This window comes from Juglans regia, chromosome 14, assembly GCF_001411555.2.
Source record: "Juglans regia cultivar Chandler chromosome 14, Walnut 2.0, whole genome shotgun sequence".
In the NCBI taxonomy this organism is placed as follows: Eukaryota; Viridiplantae; Streptophyta; class Magnoliopsida; order Fagales; family Juglandaceae; genus Juglans; species Juglans regia.
Window position 1 is genome coordinate 27056110 of NC_049914.1, and position 18771 is coordinate 27074880.

Sequence of the window (18771 nt, forward strand, 5' to 3'; positions counted from 1 at the left end):
TGTAAAAAGGCAAAGAGCATGAAGGACGATGGGAATAAGAAGGGTGTAGAGACCATAACTTCTTGTGAAGTACTGCCTGTTATTTCATGCTAATTCTTCATATAAGAATTGCATGCACCTATTTCATTGGATGTGCATGAAATGTACTATTACATGAGCACCAAGTCTTATATAAAGGCCGTTTATTCTGGGGCTTCTATATCTACCACATTGAACACTAGTTCAGCTGGTGGCCATCACTACCAACACTACGAGCCTCTGCACAACCATTCTTTGGCCAATTAATTCGGATCTACCCTTGAATTCACCCGTTTACTACGGATGATTATGTCGTCCAGTACATCAAAATCACACATGATTTGATTGTAATCGATCAGCAAAAGATTAATCAGATGATATTTTTGATGCACTGGGCGGCATAATCTTCCTTAGTTAAATTAGGGTTTAGAGATTGAAGGATTATAGATCCAAAAGGTAACTATCAATGGCCACAACTTTTACATGATTTGTTATGAGTATAAAGGAATATAAGTTCTGTGCTGAAACTGTCGGCAACTAACAAAGATATTAATGATTGTTAGCTTTTGGATTTTAATGTTTGATCATTAATAGGACTGAGGTACTTCTGAAAGATGACATGCTTTAGTTTGTGTTTTCTATACTTTTAGGAGTCTGAATTAGAAAGATGCTCTATTTTTTCAAGTTGAATTCTGCAAGGGTGAGTGGGGGACAGAGAGAAAGGGTAGTAATACATCCAGTGTGGCTGTAAAGGTTCTCTTCTACCTCAAACTAGAAGGTTCAAAGTTCAGAAGGTATACATGGTTTCTGAAAAGAACATATTTAAAGTACTAATTCTCACTCCTTCCATGCCCATCACACATGAGGCCACATGTAGAACAGTAGAAGTCCAAGGAAGCATATATTGTTTTAGAGAACTGATACATGCAAAAAGAACTCCAAAAGGCTAGAGCAATCTTTACATTTCTCTGCAGAAAGTAAAATTGAATACTGAGAAAAGTAATAATGAATGGATATAATGTGGTAAGGAGAGTATAAGAATCTATGTAAGCATAATGACTTATAACCTACCTAGAACAATCGGCTTCAGCTTCAATAACCAACAAAAAGATGGTAATCTTCTGAACAATATTTTCTTCTGAACAAAATAATGCTAGCGCTTCCTAATATTTTCTTCTGAACAAAATAATGCTAGCGCTTCCTAATATATTCTTCTAGATTCAGTGTGAACACATGACTTTCCGCTCACATCCTCAATATGCTACTAATTCAAAGAATTGTACAAATGTAAGAACAGATACATGGAATCGGAGCAAGAGAATTAAAAACAGATAAATCGAATTAAGCGTTACAGAGATCGAAATTTTCCTACCATCAAACAGTTTAAAGCAAAGAAACTGCAAAAATGTGAATGAGTACAGAGTTGGATTTCTCTTTCTTGTGGGGACCTCTTCAACAAAACGATCTTGAGGTTACTTGTTCTGGGAAGGATTTGACTTGCTTGGTGGTGCCTTCCGCAGGCTGGCCTCAACAGATTTCTTGGGATCTTCCATAGTTTTATTTAACTCGTTTGAATTTTCAGAAAACGAGGTGATTGAAACTAGTAGTCTCCTTGGTTGATTTCTGTGTCTTGGACATATTTTCATCTCATGTTGGAGTGACGGTAAAGAACACGTGATGATAAGTAGGCAGATTAAGGGAAAGAGACTAAACAAAGCTCTCTGAATGCTTCCCATGACTGTATTTGGCTGGAAAGAAAGTGACTAGAAAAGATGAGAAGATAGGAACTCGGTGCTAATCTGCAGATCCTTCAAAGAAGGCAGTTCATACTTGTTTAATATAGTTTCTGCTTTATGCCTAGGAAAGTATAAAAAATCATCTGGCAGTAACTATATTTTCACTTGGTACTTGAATACTCTGACAATATCAGACGTTTGGGTCTGATGATTGAGGTTATTTCTAGAGAACTTAGTATTTCCAGACCTGACTCTGTTCAAGGTTAAAGAAACTAAAATGAAGTATAAAGTATACTCTTTACAGGCGGCTAAACAGTAAGCAGAGTAAGGATACTACAGACATTTCTTTATCAAGAAGGCTGGCCATAGCAGAACATTTAAGAGGAAGGGTAACAAGATTGAACTGGTCAATCAGTCTTGTAATAAGCACACAAACCTATAAATGCTACTGTTCAGTGGTTTCATGTATCAGCCATTTAAATAGACAGTAATTTAAAATGTTTTGTGCCAGTAAGCGTGTCTGGAGATGACAAAATTTAGAACAATAAATAATATTTCAGTTTACCGATACTTTTACCAATTTCACTCTTTGTTTTTTTGTAGGTTAGAGGTTGGAAGCAGCTCGTCATGTGATTCTGAATTGAGTACATAATTTCTCTGAGTTCTCTGCAAGCATTCAATATTTTACAAGATGCCTCATGTGCTTATCACATGAGACCAAATCAGCTGCATCATTTTCTGTCCTTCCATGTTGTATTTAATCACTAACTTCATTTGTATCTCTGATTAGTGCAACAAAAACAGCTAAAGTTCGCTGGGTAACCCTGATTTGCGTAACATGAAATACCCAATCATCTTCTGGAAAACTGACCTTCCTTTCCACATTCTACATTCAAGTTGCAATATTCTAAAATTCTTTATGAACCACTACAGTGGCTTGTGTTTGGAGTTCTTTAAGGTGATACAAGGCTCATGAATGACTTTAGTCCATGTTTAAAGTGACCCAAGTATTTACTTCCATGGAATTTCATCTGGCTTGCTTTTCTTCAATGCAATGCCCCATTGGCACCCACATCAAGTTGAATGCAGAACATGGATTTGAGCAACTAGCATAAATTTTAAAAGAAGTATGATGGACCCAACTGCCAAAACCCCATCAGCAACCTTCAAAGAATATAGAATTTGTTAATTTCTCAAAATACTAGGATTTGATTCATTCATCAACGTGCCAATCCAAAATTTTGTCACTTCTATTTTATTCACTTGGGATTGAGAGTTCTTTTTTTTGTTTTTGTTTATAAGAAGAATCCATCTCTTTCAATGGAAGAAAATTAGACATGAAGATTGAAGAATATGAGATCTAGTCAAAGGACTCTTCTAGTTATATACGAAAAAAAAAATTTCTCAAAACCGTTTCAAAAGTGCATGTGGATTGAAGATTCTGCTCATTGCGAGAAACATGTGATCTATGTCAGCAGGTGTTGGAAGACAAGATGGTAATGGAGCCGCTTACAATCTGTAATATTGACAAAACAGTTCCATTTTGTATTCTCACAACACGATTCAATAGTCTCTTCTCTTACAAAAGAATGCATAGAAACCTTCAAATATTGATGAGATAAAATAAAGTAGGAAGTCAGAAACAACCAAAAATTCCCCCAAGCCCTGGACAACCCATGCAAAACTGATCCTTTACTTGAATGTATTGCTCGTTCGGGGTTCCCCACCATTGCCGACGTTGAGACTCTCTCCTTAATGTCCCCCCGTTCATTGCCCAAAGCAACCATTTCTCTATCAAGCTCATCTTTCATCCCCTTGCAAAGCTGTTGTGACTGTTTTGACAGCTCCAAGTCCACATCAGGAAAGTGGTAACAGCCACAGATATTACAAGAACTTGGACTTTTTTGCTTTTCTGATAAGTTTACAAGATCTTGTAATACCCGACTTTCATTTGTAACACACCCATTTTAAAAACATCAAAAAAGAAATCAACATTTTCTGCAGTACATTTCAATAAATATATCGAAATAGAGTGCAACAGCGCTTACATAGACTGATCATTTGGTATACAATAGCATGACCTTCAGTTTTCACAGTCCTTTTGTAAAATTAATCCATTCTCCTTCCAAAGAAGATTGCTATAACCAAACTGTCTTGCAAAACAAGAAATTAACTGCTCATGAACTACTTCTTCAGCAGGAAGCACCAAATCTGTCTCCTTTCTCAAAGACGTAACTTCTTTATTGGCAATCCCACAAGGTACAATATGCTTAAAATAGTTCAAATCAGGATCGATGTTGAAGGCCAACCCATGAGAGGTGATTCCAAATGAAATTCGAACCCCAATAGCACCAATCTTTCTCTCTCCAACCCAAACCCCAGTTTCACCTGCTTGCCCAGCACAAGCTTTCACACCGTAAAGAGATGCCAGTTCAATCATAGTTAACTCAAGCTTCTCCACATAATTACGAGCACCAAGTCCAATATCCCGGAGAGAAATAATGGGATACAAAATGGCTTGATGTGGACCATGAAATGTGATATCTCCTCCTCTTTGTGTGTAGTGAAGTTCAGCTCCCATCTTTCTAAGGTCAGACTCAGGGATCAATAAATTGTGATCAGTTCGTCGTTTACCAAGCGTATATGTAGGTGGATGTTGCAGGGACAACAGAGTGTCCGGAATTTTATGAGCTTTTCTATTAGAGACCAGCTGTTCCTGCACCCTTAGTGCATCCAAATAGTTAATGGTGCCCATTTTCCAGACCTCAAGGCTTCGTGAAACCCTCATTTCCTGCACATCATGAAACATTCAATCCCAAATATTTGTTTTGCAATCATATGTCGGGATTAGTCAGGACTTTGTTCTCAGACAACCAGTGCCAATAAAAAAAAATCTTTCTTATAAATTTATAAACACATAAATACTTAATGTACATCTTTTTAATATGTAATGTGTACATACACAGATACATATTACACGTTATATTGTCAGAATAGCATCTTTCACGGCTCAAACACAGGCATCCCGACCATTAGCCCACTGAATCTCACGTGATTAATATATATATATATATATATATATATATATATATCTCGGTCCTCACCTGAATGTTCAACTCCAGAAGGCTTTTCGTCAAACAGTTTGGGGGCTCATAAACAAGTTTCATGAAAAAAACACAGGCTGAAGTATCAAGATCGATCTAGATGGTTATTGTAGGATCATAGATTCATGAGAAACAATGCATAATCTTATCTATATTTATACACGCACTTATCAATGTAGGTTCGGAAGTTAACAAGCCATAAATATTCAAAGCAAAAAGAGAACTGATCTGTATAGATATCAGAAATCGAAAGCAAATGCAGAGGCAAAGAAAGAAAGAAAAAAACTTGACCAAGAAACAGATTAAAACCTACAAAAATCACAGGCTTCAGATAAAAGATAAGAGAAGAAGCTCATGAACTGCTCCGAACCTGTAGGACAACGCATTCCAAGAAAACGCGCCGTTTTGGTTCCTATAAAGCGAAATCTATCCACCGCCTGTTACCCATCAATCATCATCCCATACGTGGCACCTTGCCCCGTCAGAAAAGTTGGTCTCCCCCCTCCTCCCCGGCACTCTCTCTATTTCTCTTTAGCGGGAGAACCTTCAGGCCGGTCGGGTGTTTCTCTTCACTTTACACCCGCAAATTACAAGCTGCCGCGTAGGCGTTACAGCAAAATATATTTTACAATCGAACACAGGTGATTTTTTTTTTTTTTACAGCTCTTTCCCCTCTTTCACTCCCTCCCTCCCCCACCCCGTCACCTGCTCTCCCCGGGACAGACTCCCCCACGCTCCGTCACTCACTTTCTCTCCCCTCTTTCGCTCCCTCCCGCCGATTGTCTGCATTCCTCCAATACAATATATCACAAGATAAATAACTTTATATGTAGAATAAACAAATAAACAACTTACGGAGATGGGTTCGACAGAGGACAGGGGAGGGAGGTTGGAATATGGGTTCGAAGAACAGGGGAGAGAGGTTCGAAGGAGATGTAAGACTACGAGGCTTAATAATTCGTCTTTGCAGTGGGCTTGATAATTCTGGGAAGACTACGATTGTGTTGAAGATCAAATGGAGAGGACACCAGCATAATCAGTCCCTAAGGGAGGCTTTCTGGAACAAGATTTACAAGGATGAGCCTTTCCGTAGTGACCGTGGTCATGATTCCCTTTCTTCGACTTCCAATCCCTGCAATGAGGCTTCAAATCTGTTGAAGGAGACGACGATGGCCTCTGTTGAAGGAGATGTAAGACATAGATGGCCTCTGTTGAAGGAGACAAAGATGAAATCTGAAGAAGGAGATGAAAAACGAAGATGGCCTCTGTTGAAGGAGACGAAGATGGGTTCGAGGGAGAGCTTCGGGGAGAAGATAGAAGGTAGAATAAATGTGATTTTACCGTAACTTCAATAAATAAACTACGTGCTATAATTTTACCGGCGAGTCTAAAATTGAAATCATCACCCGACCGACTTGAAATTTTTCCTCTCTTTATTATCATAAAAAATAAAAATAAAAATTATTTATTATATTTTATATAAAATTTTAAAAATATTATAATGATTATATGAGATAAAATAAAATATTTTAATTTTGTATAACCAAAATTCATTATATAGAGGAGAACGTAAATGACGATCGAGCTCAATTATATATTTCCAGCTTTGGATACTGTAATTAATAAAAAATAAAATAAATTTTTCATTAATACTATCAAAATGGTATTCCTGTTTCTCTGAGATTACCGGCTTTACAAAACTATAGCATATGATTAGTTTTCATTAAACTCAAATCGGTGTATGAAACTTTTCATTGACCTTTTTTATTCTCTGTGACTTGGAAGTACGATCACTAAACCAACACATGAGATGAAACAGAGCAATTTTTCAAGGGTATACAACTTCCTCAATCTATTGTGGGAGACCGACCTTTTTAACTATCATATACAAGAATTCATCTGAATAGCAAAAAAGGAAATGGGCAAAAAAAAGTTACACTCTTTTTGGTACCTATGTGATGATATTACGAGCGACACAGGCAACAAACTCATGAGGAACAAGAAAGCATGCCCACACCAGGCCTATAAGCCCAAGCAGGGGGCAAGCGAGCATATTTTTCCATTCCTGGTTGCTCATCATATGGCCGCTCCATTAATTTAAGAAGCCTTCGGACCTCTCCAAAATCACCAATTTCAGCTGCATCAATGGCACTCTGGCATAGATAGTTCCTGAGTACATATTTTGGGTTTACTCCATCCATCTTCGCCTTCCTTTCCTCATCTGAGATGCCACTAGCGGCCAGCTGTGAAAGTTAAAAGAGAGTTCTTTGAGAATAATGAAAGTACTTCACAGTTCATGCTGTTTTTGATAGGTATACAATAGTATGGGGAAGAAATTGTAAACAGTTTTCTTGAGACGAGATTTCCACTGCTAAAATTGAGCATTGTTATCGTTTGGTAACTTGTCTGCAAGACAGAAGTAATGGGAAGTAAGTAGCACCACAACCTACATCCTATAATTCGTAAAACATAATGCTACATAGAGGTTCCAAGGATATATGGGTAATGATCGAAATTGGAATGGTAGTTGCAGAGCTTTTATATTTGCAACTATGTTCTTCCACCTCTGTGGCAACCCACATATTTTGGAAGATTTTTTTTTTCACAAGTCACCCCAAAACAAATGAAATAAACACTTGTGTTTGTTTGACAATGATGCACAAGCCCATTCCTGAAATATCTGAATATATGTAGCTACATTTATAACAAACTAATGATGCATGAATTCACAAAACGAGTTTGGATACATCTGTGATTAATTTCATAAGAAACAGTAAGTCTAAGATAGCATAAGAAAATAATAATAAGAATGATGATGATGATGATACGAAAAATAAAAGGCCCAAGACACTCCTGGGAGCATGCCTTGCAGGACAGGAACTATGTAATGACGGTCAAGCGTCTTGGTTGAAGAACTCTTTGAGGGGAAGCGGGGAAGCTATCTAGATTCTTGGGGAGATACACCCTAGACACTGGGGTGCCTCCAATCATAATCAAAGAGTTCCAAAAAACAAAGTTGTATATTAAGACAAGACTATTGGAATTGCTTATACCTGAAACATTTACTTCCTGTATCTAGAGATCACCTTTTTTTGATGGGGTATCTAGAGATAGATTACATTATGAAGGCATTGCAGTCTCCCCTATTGATATTTTTTTTTTTGTAGACCATAAAGTAGTTCCATCCTCTATTCCCATCCCCCCACCCCCAAAAAGGAAAAGATTAATTGTCAAACTATACTAAGAAGTGTCTTCTAGAAATTACAATAAATATAATAGCAGAGTCATCTCAAGGTAATGCAGGAGACTCATTTGGTTCCAGTCAAAAGATTAAATTTTTTTTAGATATTTCAACTTCCAAGATTTATTAATCAGTGTACCATCATAGAAATGGACACAAAAAAATTATCTATATCCATTTCATGAAAATTATAGGATGCATATTTAAAGATCTCAAACTGACTGCTGCATCAAAGCCAACATGTATAGCAGAAAATAATATAGTCTTTTTTCAGTAATATATACAGTCACAGAAACCAAATGAAGAATCAAAGAAAGGGCATGTGATGTGTGTACCACGCGAAATTTATAAAATGATTGCGATTTTATGGAATAAAATACAAACCCAAAAATTCGTCAACATACCTCCTCAATGTAAGATTTCACCCAGATTATCCATGCCTCCTTCCGCTCCTTGCCAATATCTAACAAAACAGCCTTCAGCGGTACCAACAACTCTTCTTCAGGAATGCTGGGATCAGCTTTAATATTTGAAAGAACCCGAAAGAAATTTGTGTAATCTACTTTATCAACAGCCATATTATTTAGAAGTTTACTGATCAATTGTTTATTGTACTTCGGGAGGCCAAGTTTTTTAGTCATTATAGCTTGATACTCATCCATAAATTTGGTTCCATATCTGTAATAAGAAGACAAAATCATCCATTAACCACCAAGAAAAGCTACTCAAATTTAAGAAAAAGGTTTATAAAACACAACTACCTTTCCATGGCATAGTTTGCCTCTTTATCATTTATCAACTGGGCAGTCGATAGAGTTGATGTGAACTTTCCAACATTCCATAGTCCCATATCAGGCTGATTTGCAAAACGGTATCTTCTATCAGGAAGATCTGTTCTATTCGGTGTGTAACTTGGATCAAAAGCATCCAAAAATCCAAAAGGACCATAATCAATGCTGAGACCCAAAATGCTCATATTGTCAGTATTCAGCACACCATGTGTAAAACCAACCCCCTGCCAGCTCGCAATCAAGGTAGCAGTACGCTCAGCAACCTCCACTGCCCAAGCTGGTTAGGATCCACCATTGGACAAAAAGAAGAAATAGTCAAAGTCATCACCTATCATATATAATTTTTTCTTCAACCAAGATGGCATAGACCATATAAGAAACAGAAATTCAGGATACATGAAGACCACCATTTGTCAGCATAAAGTAAAACTCATATTGTTTCCGCATTATAAACCACAACTACACCAACACCATGTGTCTTCCAATCAGAAATGTATACAAACAGTGTCAATATATTGAGTCCTACTCCCATGTATCATAAAATTGATTACGTTATTGGAAGCGGGACTCATATTTGACTGAAGCAATTAGACATATGTGGACTCCACAACCAGATATCAAGTCTCCATCAATACCACAATTACTTTTTTTTTATAAGACAATTTTATTAAGAACCATAATTACTTAAGAATGAATTCTTGAAAGCCAAACAACCAAAGCTATTTCCCACCAGACCCAAAAATCTCCATTAAGGAAAGATTGAAATCCCTTGGATAAAAAAGAATACGTGCATTGAAAGGTCAGCCTTGAATCATAATTGAACCCCAACAGTTAGGTTGACAAAAAAAGTTGAAAGAGTCGCTCTCTCTCAACTTTTCTCTCCGTACAGTTTCAGTTTTCGTTGTGGTACTTTTAGTTGTGGTGTTTTCTATTCTGTTGGTAGTGATTTGTTAATGGCTTTTCATTCATGAGGAGATTAGCGTATCACTGAAACATTAGGGTTGTATCGTTTGTGGGTTGGTTTAGATGGGATTGTGCAATGAGGTTTTCATTGACCAGAAGCTTTTTGAGTTCAGAAAGGAGAACGCAAGGTGGTGGAGGACTATAGAGTAGTCACCGTGTAGTGAAATACATTTTTGTAGATTTTGAATCACTGGGTTGGCTGGTTCTATGGTGAAGGAATGCTCAGTAACATTGGGCTCTCATGAGTTTATGAGAACTCGTAGAAAATGAGACACTGTGTTAATAGTGAGGAAGGGACGTAATCACAATGGTAGTTTTATCTCCCTCTCAGAATTTGGTCGTGATAAGAGGAGAGGTTTGCTTGTGATTCCAGAAGGGAGGAAGGGGGAGGGGTGGAGGAACTTTGGAGATACTTTAACGGAGCTTTTCTCATCCTCTGTTTCGAGCACGAGAACATCCCAGGTAGTTGCAAAGAAGAACAGAGGGGATGGTGGTGCTCCATTTGCTGTGAGAGACGTGGTGCCAGGCGCAATCAGTTCAGAGGATGTGCAGAGGTATGGTGGAGAAGACAGCAGACTATTGGGGTTAAATAAGGAAAGTGTTTTCAGGATGTTAATTGGCTTGGAAGAAAAAGTGGGCATCACGTTAGAAGAAATCAGTTTATTAAAACGGTGCGTTAAGAGCAAGGCTGAGCTGAAGGATGATATGGGCCGAAAGAGTGGGCCTTGTCCTACGATTATTATGTTGGGCCATGGAATGGGTCAGGCCTCAGGCCCAAAGAAGGCCTAGAGGGCAGTGGCAAAAGAGGTATCGGGTCAGGCTTCAAGGTCCGAGATATCGGGCCAGGAACTGCGTCAAGCTCCTGCGGCGCCGATAAGCACCTTACCGGCAACCCTACCGGCACAGAAACTGCTGACGACCTCAGTCGATCATCCTAGTGAGCCGGTAAAGGTGTTCCAACGGGAGGATTTAGAGGAGGGGGAGATTTCGGTGGAGCCATTAATGCAAGAGCTTGAGAAATGATTTCGCGTCCTCGGCACTAGGGATTTTGGTGGAGAATGGGCATTCTGAGCCGTGTGTGGTGGTCGAAGGCTCTGAGGCTGTGCAGGTGCAGTCTATTTCGCTGGAAAGTGGGATTTCATTTCGGGGTGAGGTTGTGCAGGTGCAGTCCGATTCTCCATTTGGTTCCACACCAATGGAGTCGAGTGTTCTTGGTGGGATAATTTCTGGGGATGGTATTCCTCTTCAAAATATGGCTTCAAGTGGTGAACCAAATAGTTTGGGTGGCTCGGAACTGCTTTTGATTCCCAATAACAGTGTTGGTGAGGAGGGGACTCTTACTCCTCTGTGTACACTCCCTCCTAGTTCAGATTATGGGAGTTGCTCATCGAATTGGATTTTTAAAAAGGTAGAGGAGTTACAAAATATCTTTGGGATCTCTTTTGGAGGTTATGAAGATCAATTTATGGCACTTCTTGTGGCTATTGAAGCTAGTCGTTCGAAATCAGCTACAAAACAAGACAGGGAACTTAAACGTTTAACATGCTCCATCAATTATAATATTAAGGATAGGAGTAGCAGAAGGGTTAGACCGAAAGGGAGGGGAAAGTTAAGTTTTAATGAAGCCTAAGATTGTATCATGGAATGTACGGGGTCTCAATGATAGCAATAAACGTCTTTGTATCAAAGCTTTATTGAGGTTGTGGAAAGGTGATGTGATATGTTTGCAAAAAACAAAGTTGGGTTTGATTGATAGAAGATTTGTGCGTAGTATATGGGGATGTTCGTATGTGGGTTGGTCCTATTTGGCCTCTCAGGGAGCATCAGGTGGAGTGTTATTAATGTGAGATAAAAGAGTGGTTGAGGCGATTGAGGAGTGTGTTGGTGAGTTTTCGGTTTCGGTGTTATTCAAAAATGTGAGCGATGGGTGGGATTGGGCTTTTGCAGGGACCTGTGGTCCCAACATAGATAGAGATAGGTGAAGGTTGTGGGAGGAGTTGGCGGGAATATACTCTTTATGGGATGTGTCGTGGTGTATGGGGGGTGATTTTAACATTACTCGTTTTTCTAGTGAACAATTGGGGCATCATCGACACACACTGGCCATGGCGGAATTTTCTAAGTTCATTTTTTATATGGACCATATGGACCTTCCCTTGGTGGGTGGTGAGTACACATGGTCTAACGGCCATGCTTGGTCGAAGTTGGATAGATTCCTTGTCTCGACGTTATGGTAAGCCCACTATCTAGAAGTAAGTCAGAAAATGTTAGCTTGAGTCAGCTCAGACCATTTTTCCATTCTCTTAGATTGTGGGGGCATACACGGGGATCGCCGGTATTTCAAGTTTGAGAATATGTGGCTTAAAATGAACGGGTTTGTAGAGTTGGTGAGTACTTGGTGGGCATCGTACCAGTTTAGTGGTACTCCGAGTTTCATGCTTGCAGGTAAGCTGAAGGCACTAAAACAAGATCTGAAGAAGTGAAACTTGGAAGTTTTTGGTCACACTAACAATCAAAAGTCCACTTTGTTGGAGGAATTGCAGGAGTTAGAGGGTAAGGAATTATTGGGAGGGGCCTCTGAGGAGGAGGTATTGAGGAAAGCCACGGTTGTGGCAGAGTTGGAAAGGGTTTTGTTGTCAGAGGAGACATCATGGTGCCAAAAATCCAGAGCCCTTTGGTTAAAAGAGGGTGATAGGTGTACGAAGTTCTTTCACCAAGTGGCTAATTCTCATCAACGTAATAATGCGATCGAGTCGCTTCATTCAGGTACTCAGGTGCTATCCTCTTCTGCTGAACTAGAAAGTCATATTGCACGTTATTATGAGACTCTTCTTACCGAATCAGTAACTTGGAGGCCGAAGCTTGATGACTTATCGTTTGAGGAAATTGATCTGCAACTGGTGAGTGTATTGGAGAGACCTTTTGATGAAGATGAGATTTTCAAGGTCATCTTTGGTATGGTTAAGAACAAAGCACCGGGTCCAGATGGTTTCTCAATGGGTTTCTTCCAAACTTGTTGGGATGTGTTGAAAGGTGATGTCTTGCGGGTGTTCAGTGAATTTCACACTTTTCAAAAGTTTGAAAAATCACTTAACGCGACTTTTATTGCGCTCATTCTCAAGAAACATGGGGCTTCGAGTATTGAGGATTTTCGTCCAATAAGTTTGGTTAGTGGTGTCTATAAGATTATTTCAAAGGTTCTTGCTAACCGGCTTAGTCCAGTTTTGGAAAATATTATTTCAAAGCCTCAGAATGCTTTTATTCGACGGAGACATATACTTGATTCGGTGCTCATTGCAACTGAGAGCCTAGATGCTAGATTGCGGGAGGGAAGCCCGACATTCTTTGCAAGCTAGACATGGAGAAGGCTTATAATCATGTGAATTGTGAATTCCTTTTGTATTTGTTTAAGAGGTGTGACTTTGGAGATAGGTGGATTTCTTGGATGCATCATTGTATTTCAACAGCCCGTTTTTCAGTGCTAGTTAACGGCACTCCTATTGGTTTTTTTTATAGTTCGAGAGGTTTGCGACAGGGGGATCCGTTATCTCCTCTTCTTTTTGTCATAGTTATGGAGGTGTTGAATAGAATGGTGCAGGCTACTGTTGATGGGAGTTTTTTATCTAGTTTTCAGGTGGGAAATGGCTTTGGTAGCCCTTGTATCATTTCACATCTCCTTTTCGCAGATAACACTCTGATTTTCTGTGAAACGGATAGGAGTTAGGTCCAAACTTTACGTGCATTATTACTTTGTTTTGAAGCAGTGTCAGGGCTTAAGGTGAACCTTGACAAGTCTGAGATGGTTCCGGTGAGTGTCGTTCTTAATATACGCAGTCTAGCAAGTCTTATGAATTGCAAAGTGTCCTCTTTTCCAATGAAATATTTGGGCATTCCGTTAGGTGCAACTTTTAAGAGTAGAGCAATATGGGACGGGGTGGTAGAGAAGATAGAGAAATGGTTGGCTGGATGGAAAATGGTGTATTTATCGAAAGGGGGTCATCTCACTCTTATCAAGAGCACCCTCACTAACCTTCCCACTTATTTTTTATCTCTCTTTCCTATGCCTGCAGGGGTGGTGAATAGGATTGAGAAACTTTTTAAGGCTTTTTTATGGAGAGGCATAGAGGAGGAGAAGAAATTTCATTTGGTTAATTAGAAGACAGTATGTGCCCCAATTGTGTATGGGGGGTTAGGTGTTTGTAGTTTGAGAACTTTTAATAAAGCGTTATTAGGGAAATGGCTTTGGAGATATCATTTGGAAGGGGGATCTTTGTGGAAGGAAACTATAGATGCTAGATATGGTGTTGTCTGGAGTGGTTGGTGTTCCAAAGAAGTGAGAGGGGGGCATGGAGTGGGGCTATGGAAGTTTATAAGGAAGGGGTGGACAAGCTTTGTAAATCATATTCGCTTTGTCGTAGGTGAGGACAGCCGAATCAGTTTTTGGCGGGACGTGTGGTGTGGAGATCATGCATTGGAAATGGTGTTTCTGGCTTTATATTGTATTGCCGTTAATAAGGAGGCTTCAGTGGCGGATGTGCGGTTATTGGTTCATGGTTCGCATCAGTGGAATATTCAGTTTAATAGGGATATTCATGATTGGGAATTATCTATGGTTTCAGATTTTTTCAGTTTGCTACACTCCTTAGGGACTACTATGGCACAACATGATAGCTTGAAATTGAGGTTTCAAGATCAAAAGAAATGCACAGTAAATGTGTATTATAAACTCTTGATTACACGAGATCACACCCCATTCCCTTGGAAGAACATTTGGAGGTCCCGTGTACCTCTAGAGTTGCTTTTTTTGTTTGGAATGCCGCCCTTGGGAAGATCTTGACCACAGACAACTTGAGGAAGAGAGGATGTGTAGTGTTGGATTGGTGTTACATGTGTAAAAAGAATGGAGAATCAATAGATCATCTTTTACTACATTGCGATGTAGCGAGGGGGTTGTGGGATGAGATTTTTCGAAGGGTTGGTGTGGATTGGGTAATGCCTATGAGGGTGGTGGATTTGATGGGTTGTTGGAGAAAATTGCAGGGCAGTCATCAAGTGGCAGTAGTTTGGAGAATGATTTCGCTGTGTATCATGTGGTGTATTTGGATGGAAAGGAATGCGCACTGTTTTGAAGACAAGGAACGAACAATGGTGGAGCTGAAGAATTTTTTTCTACATACTTTATTGCTTTGGTTTTCAGCTATTGTATTAAATGGGGATGATATTCATGAATTCTTATCCTTAGTTCATCGCTCTTAGAATGTATTTAGGTGTTCTATTGTATACTTCTTATGTACTTGGTACTTGCCTATTTCATTCACATCAATAAAGTTTATCTCTTACTTATAAAAAAAAAAAAGTTAGGTTGACAATGATGATGTAAGCCCTGCTCAATCACTTTCCAGTACCAACATATGAAGCTACAATGTCATTGACAGGGTCAGGTAAGCTGTTTGGGAGTAGCTACAAGAGTTTGACACCACCAACCATCCAAAATAGGTATCTGAATTTAAAATCAATTGAAGGGGTCGTTCTAGAAAATATTCCAGTGAGCAAGTGTTATTTCAGCCTTCAGATATGGCCACGAGAGTTTAGTAGATCAGAAATTAACAACTTGAAAACCTTCTAGACTTGGATATTGAACTAATCATCACCCCACAATATGAATTTTATAATGTGATTTGCATGAGGACTAGAGTTATCATCTTGCACGCTTACCATTACCCTAAAACAAAAATTTATTACCTGCATACTTGTTTGATGTTAGATCCACAACCGAATGATCCTCGTTGCCTGTGCTGAAAGATAAACTCTCACTTCTATTCATGTTTTCTATATGGGGAAAATGGTGCCTGATTGCATAGTCAGCCAAAGCACGCACGATGCCAAGGTCCTCTTTCCCTCTAGAGGAATGTATTTGGTATGATCCAAAGCGTAGGAAGGATTGGGCAACTCTGCAAACAATTGCCCCAGGTTCTTCCTTCGGATTGCCACTGCAAATCAAGTCATAAAATTAGTTCCACATGTTTAACCTACTTTTATACAAAGAAGTAATCAGGAGTTTCAAAAACCAAGAATAAGTGTTACCACATTAAATTGTGATTCAGGCAAAATTTATTATAAGCCCTAGAATCCCCCTTTCTCATGGTATAATTAGAAATATTAAAATTCAGTACAGCTAGCAACTGAAGTACTAAAAATCTGAAAATCAAAAGAAGATAGACGTGTGGAAAAGAGGAAGTTTAAATTTCAAGTGCTCAAGATCTTGAAGTGAATCTATTGATTTTATAATAAGTGTTCTAATATTTAAATTCTGGTTCCTAGATCTCCCATAGAAAAATAAATCTATGTCCCATTCTCAAAAATAAAAAATAAGAAAAAAATCAAAGAGGGTTATGAACTAACATAAGGAAAACTAGATAATTATAACATGACGTGAAACACATGAAGGCATACATTACAGATATTCTTCATAATTTACATAATGTTGAAATTTACTCATAAAACATGTCTCGTGTCACATGTTTTCCTGTTGTGACAAGACACAGGGCACGAGTCGTTGGAATTCCTAGACTATGCATTGCTTCACTGCAAAGGAATTCCCTGATGCTACTACGGAGAACTGCAAGGCCATCTGCAGCCCGACTGTAAGGAGTCTTCCCAGCTCCCTTAAGCTGCAGTTCCCATCTTTCAGACCTCGAATTGATTATCTCTCCAAGTGTTATTGCCCGACCATCACCCAGCTGTCCAGCCCACATGCCAAATTGATGTCCTCCATAGCATTGAGCATAGGGCAATCTGTACGATAGAAGATTAAACCAGCATTGGATGGAAGTCATCGAGGGCTTGATTGAAATGCTTGTGAAAAAAGCATAAGATAAAAGCACTTACGCTCCCACCAGTGTTGATGCCCCGGAAAATAAAGGAGGGATATCTGGCCTTTCAAATCTGAAACTCCAGAAGAAGATTCCATTGTTAGTCCAATGGAATACGCTATGCCTATCGCATGTTGAAAACAACTATACCTCTGCAAAATTTACAAAAATGAAGTACTAACACGTGAAATTGATAAGGGATCAACAATTGTAGCAAAATAAAGCTCATAGCAGGACTTGAATGAGATAACCAATGAATAAGCAGGTTTTATTATAAAAATGGCTAAGCCCAAGCAGTTATTAGGCCGTAATGATAGTATAACACGCAATGTATCACACCCATAAGTCAAACTAACAACAATGTGTTTACCATACAACTTTGAAGAATAATAGTCAAGTATGGTAACTGATTCAATTGTAGTATCAAGTTACTACCGCATGCAAGACATTCTGAAAGTAAACAAGAACCATGTTCTTTCTGTGAAGAGAAGTCAAGGCATTTAAAAGTTATCAAGAGTTACTCATCAACTTTGAAATGGCTATCAAAGCCTTTCTTCCTAAAAGATGCTTCCAAACACATTCCTACTTTCAAATAGATTTATCCATCGTCTTAAAGAACAAGTCAATACAAATCTGATATGCGAGGGTCCAAAAGGAAAAAAAGAAATAAACCAAACTCACTCTTGAGGATCCAAATCTAGCAACTCAGAAACCGATTCTGACCAGGCAACAAGTTGAGGGCTCTCCACTTCAGCCGACGGCAACACTTTGGTATAACAAGCATGCAAAACCTAAAAACCAAAACGCACGACACATTGAATAAACAAGTCCGTCAAAATCAAATCCATCAAATCACACACCACTAATCTTTAATAAAAGATTTCAACTTTCTATTACCTATTATTTTACCTGATCGTTCTTTCATGTAAAAAAATACTTGTAACTATCTCATACACTTCAGTTTTCATTTTCTTTACTTTTTTTATGATTTGCAAGTTTTTTCTTTTTCTTTAAATTGGCACCGGGTGTTCGAGAACAACGTTCCGACTATTTCCAGGAGCATCGACAAGGAGTTTCCACAAGTCCACTCAGGTAATTTAAAGGAAAGTTCCCGGGTCGTCCTTAGAAATTGTTTGCCCCAAGAGAATTTGAACCTAAACCTGAGGGACCATACCATTTAGACCAAGGCCTTTACCGCTTGAGCCAAGGGTTTGACTTGCAAGTATTAAAATTTAATTTCGAAACAGTAAATATAAAAACTCCATTCCTAAAAGAGTAACAAAAAAGTCTCAAGATTTTCCTTTACCTTCTTTCCATTTATTTTCTCAGAAACCGAGCAGATCATACGTAAAATTTTACAAATAATAACAAAAAAGAAGGGCGACCTCTCGTGGCATGTTATCGGTTCTCGGGTCACCAGGCAATTCTCTGACAAAGGAGTGGTCCCAGTTCAGATCTTCAAGATTCAACCCGAGCCTCTTCCTATCATTCCCATCATCGCTCCCGAGGTTCTGGTTCTTCAAATCGTTCGCCACAGAGTCGACGGACAGGGCAAGGTCCGGCGAGGTCGAGTCCATGGAAACAACAACACTAACAACGGTTCTGGAGCTGACGTGGCATGCAAGGGATGCTGGGGATTCTGAAGAACAACGAAGGCGGAGGGCGGAGAGGGAGAAAAGGGAAAGGGAAGAGCGTTGAGAGACAAGAAGAAGGCTTAGGGTAGAAATGGAAAAGCCGCAGCAGAATTTTTTACGTTGATGAATAGCATTTATTTTTTAGTCGTCCAAGACGTGGTTTGCGGTCTTAATAGTCAATTCTCTTTTCTTCAATTTACATTTGATAGGTACATTATGTGACTGTGACTAAAGAATATAAACCATAAGTAAAGAGAGTTAGGTGAGGACAGTAACGGTCGGAACCGATCGAAATTGACGGAGAACTGATACGCCGGCAGTCTAAAACGTTGGAAACCAATATCGAAAAGTTCGATTCCGATGTCAATAGTGTTAAAATGGGTAAACCGACCTATATATATTATTCTTATAT

General features: G+C 39.0%; 2 protein-coding genes across 4 annotated transcripts; both read right to left on the minus strand.

Annotated features, from left to right (window-relative positions):
- Positions 1–3271: 3271 nt before the first annotated feature.
- On the minus strand, positions 3272–6197 carry LOC109001711 (octanoyltransferase LIP2, mitochondrial). Of its 3 annotated transcripts, none has more exons than XM_018979116.2 (2): positions 5229–6197; positions 3272–4545 (listed from the first exon to the last, which is right to left on the minus strand). In XM_018979116.2, the coding sequence occupies exon 2, from the start codon at positions 4540–4542 to the stop codon at positions 3838–3840; it is 705 nt and encodes a 234-aa protein (XP_018834661.1). In that variant the 5' UTR covers positions 4543–4545; positions 5229–6197; the 3' UTR covers positions 3272–3837. The 3 variants fall into 3 exon arrangements, with proteins under 3 accessions (XP_018834661.1, XP_018834664.1, XP_018834662.1); XM_018979119.2 differs by having other exon boundaries at positions 5714–5775; XM_018979117.2 differs by having other exon boundaries at positions 5172–5233.
- Positions 6198–6598: 401 nt separating this feature from the next.
- LOC109001618 (protein adenylyltransferase SelO-like) lies at positions 6599–18497 on the minus strand (the record flags this gene model as incomplete). The annotated part of the gene is made up of 8 exons (XM_018978969.1): positions 6599–7101; positions 8504–8777; positions 8861–9167; positions 15596–15843; positions 16349–16648; positions 16742–16798; positions 17407–17516; positions 18111–18497. Coding segments are annotated over 8 exons (1938 nt in total), but the record flags the coding sequence as incomplete, so codon positions are not given.
- Between the last annotated feature and the right edge of the window lie 274 nt (positions 18498–18771).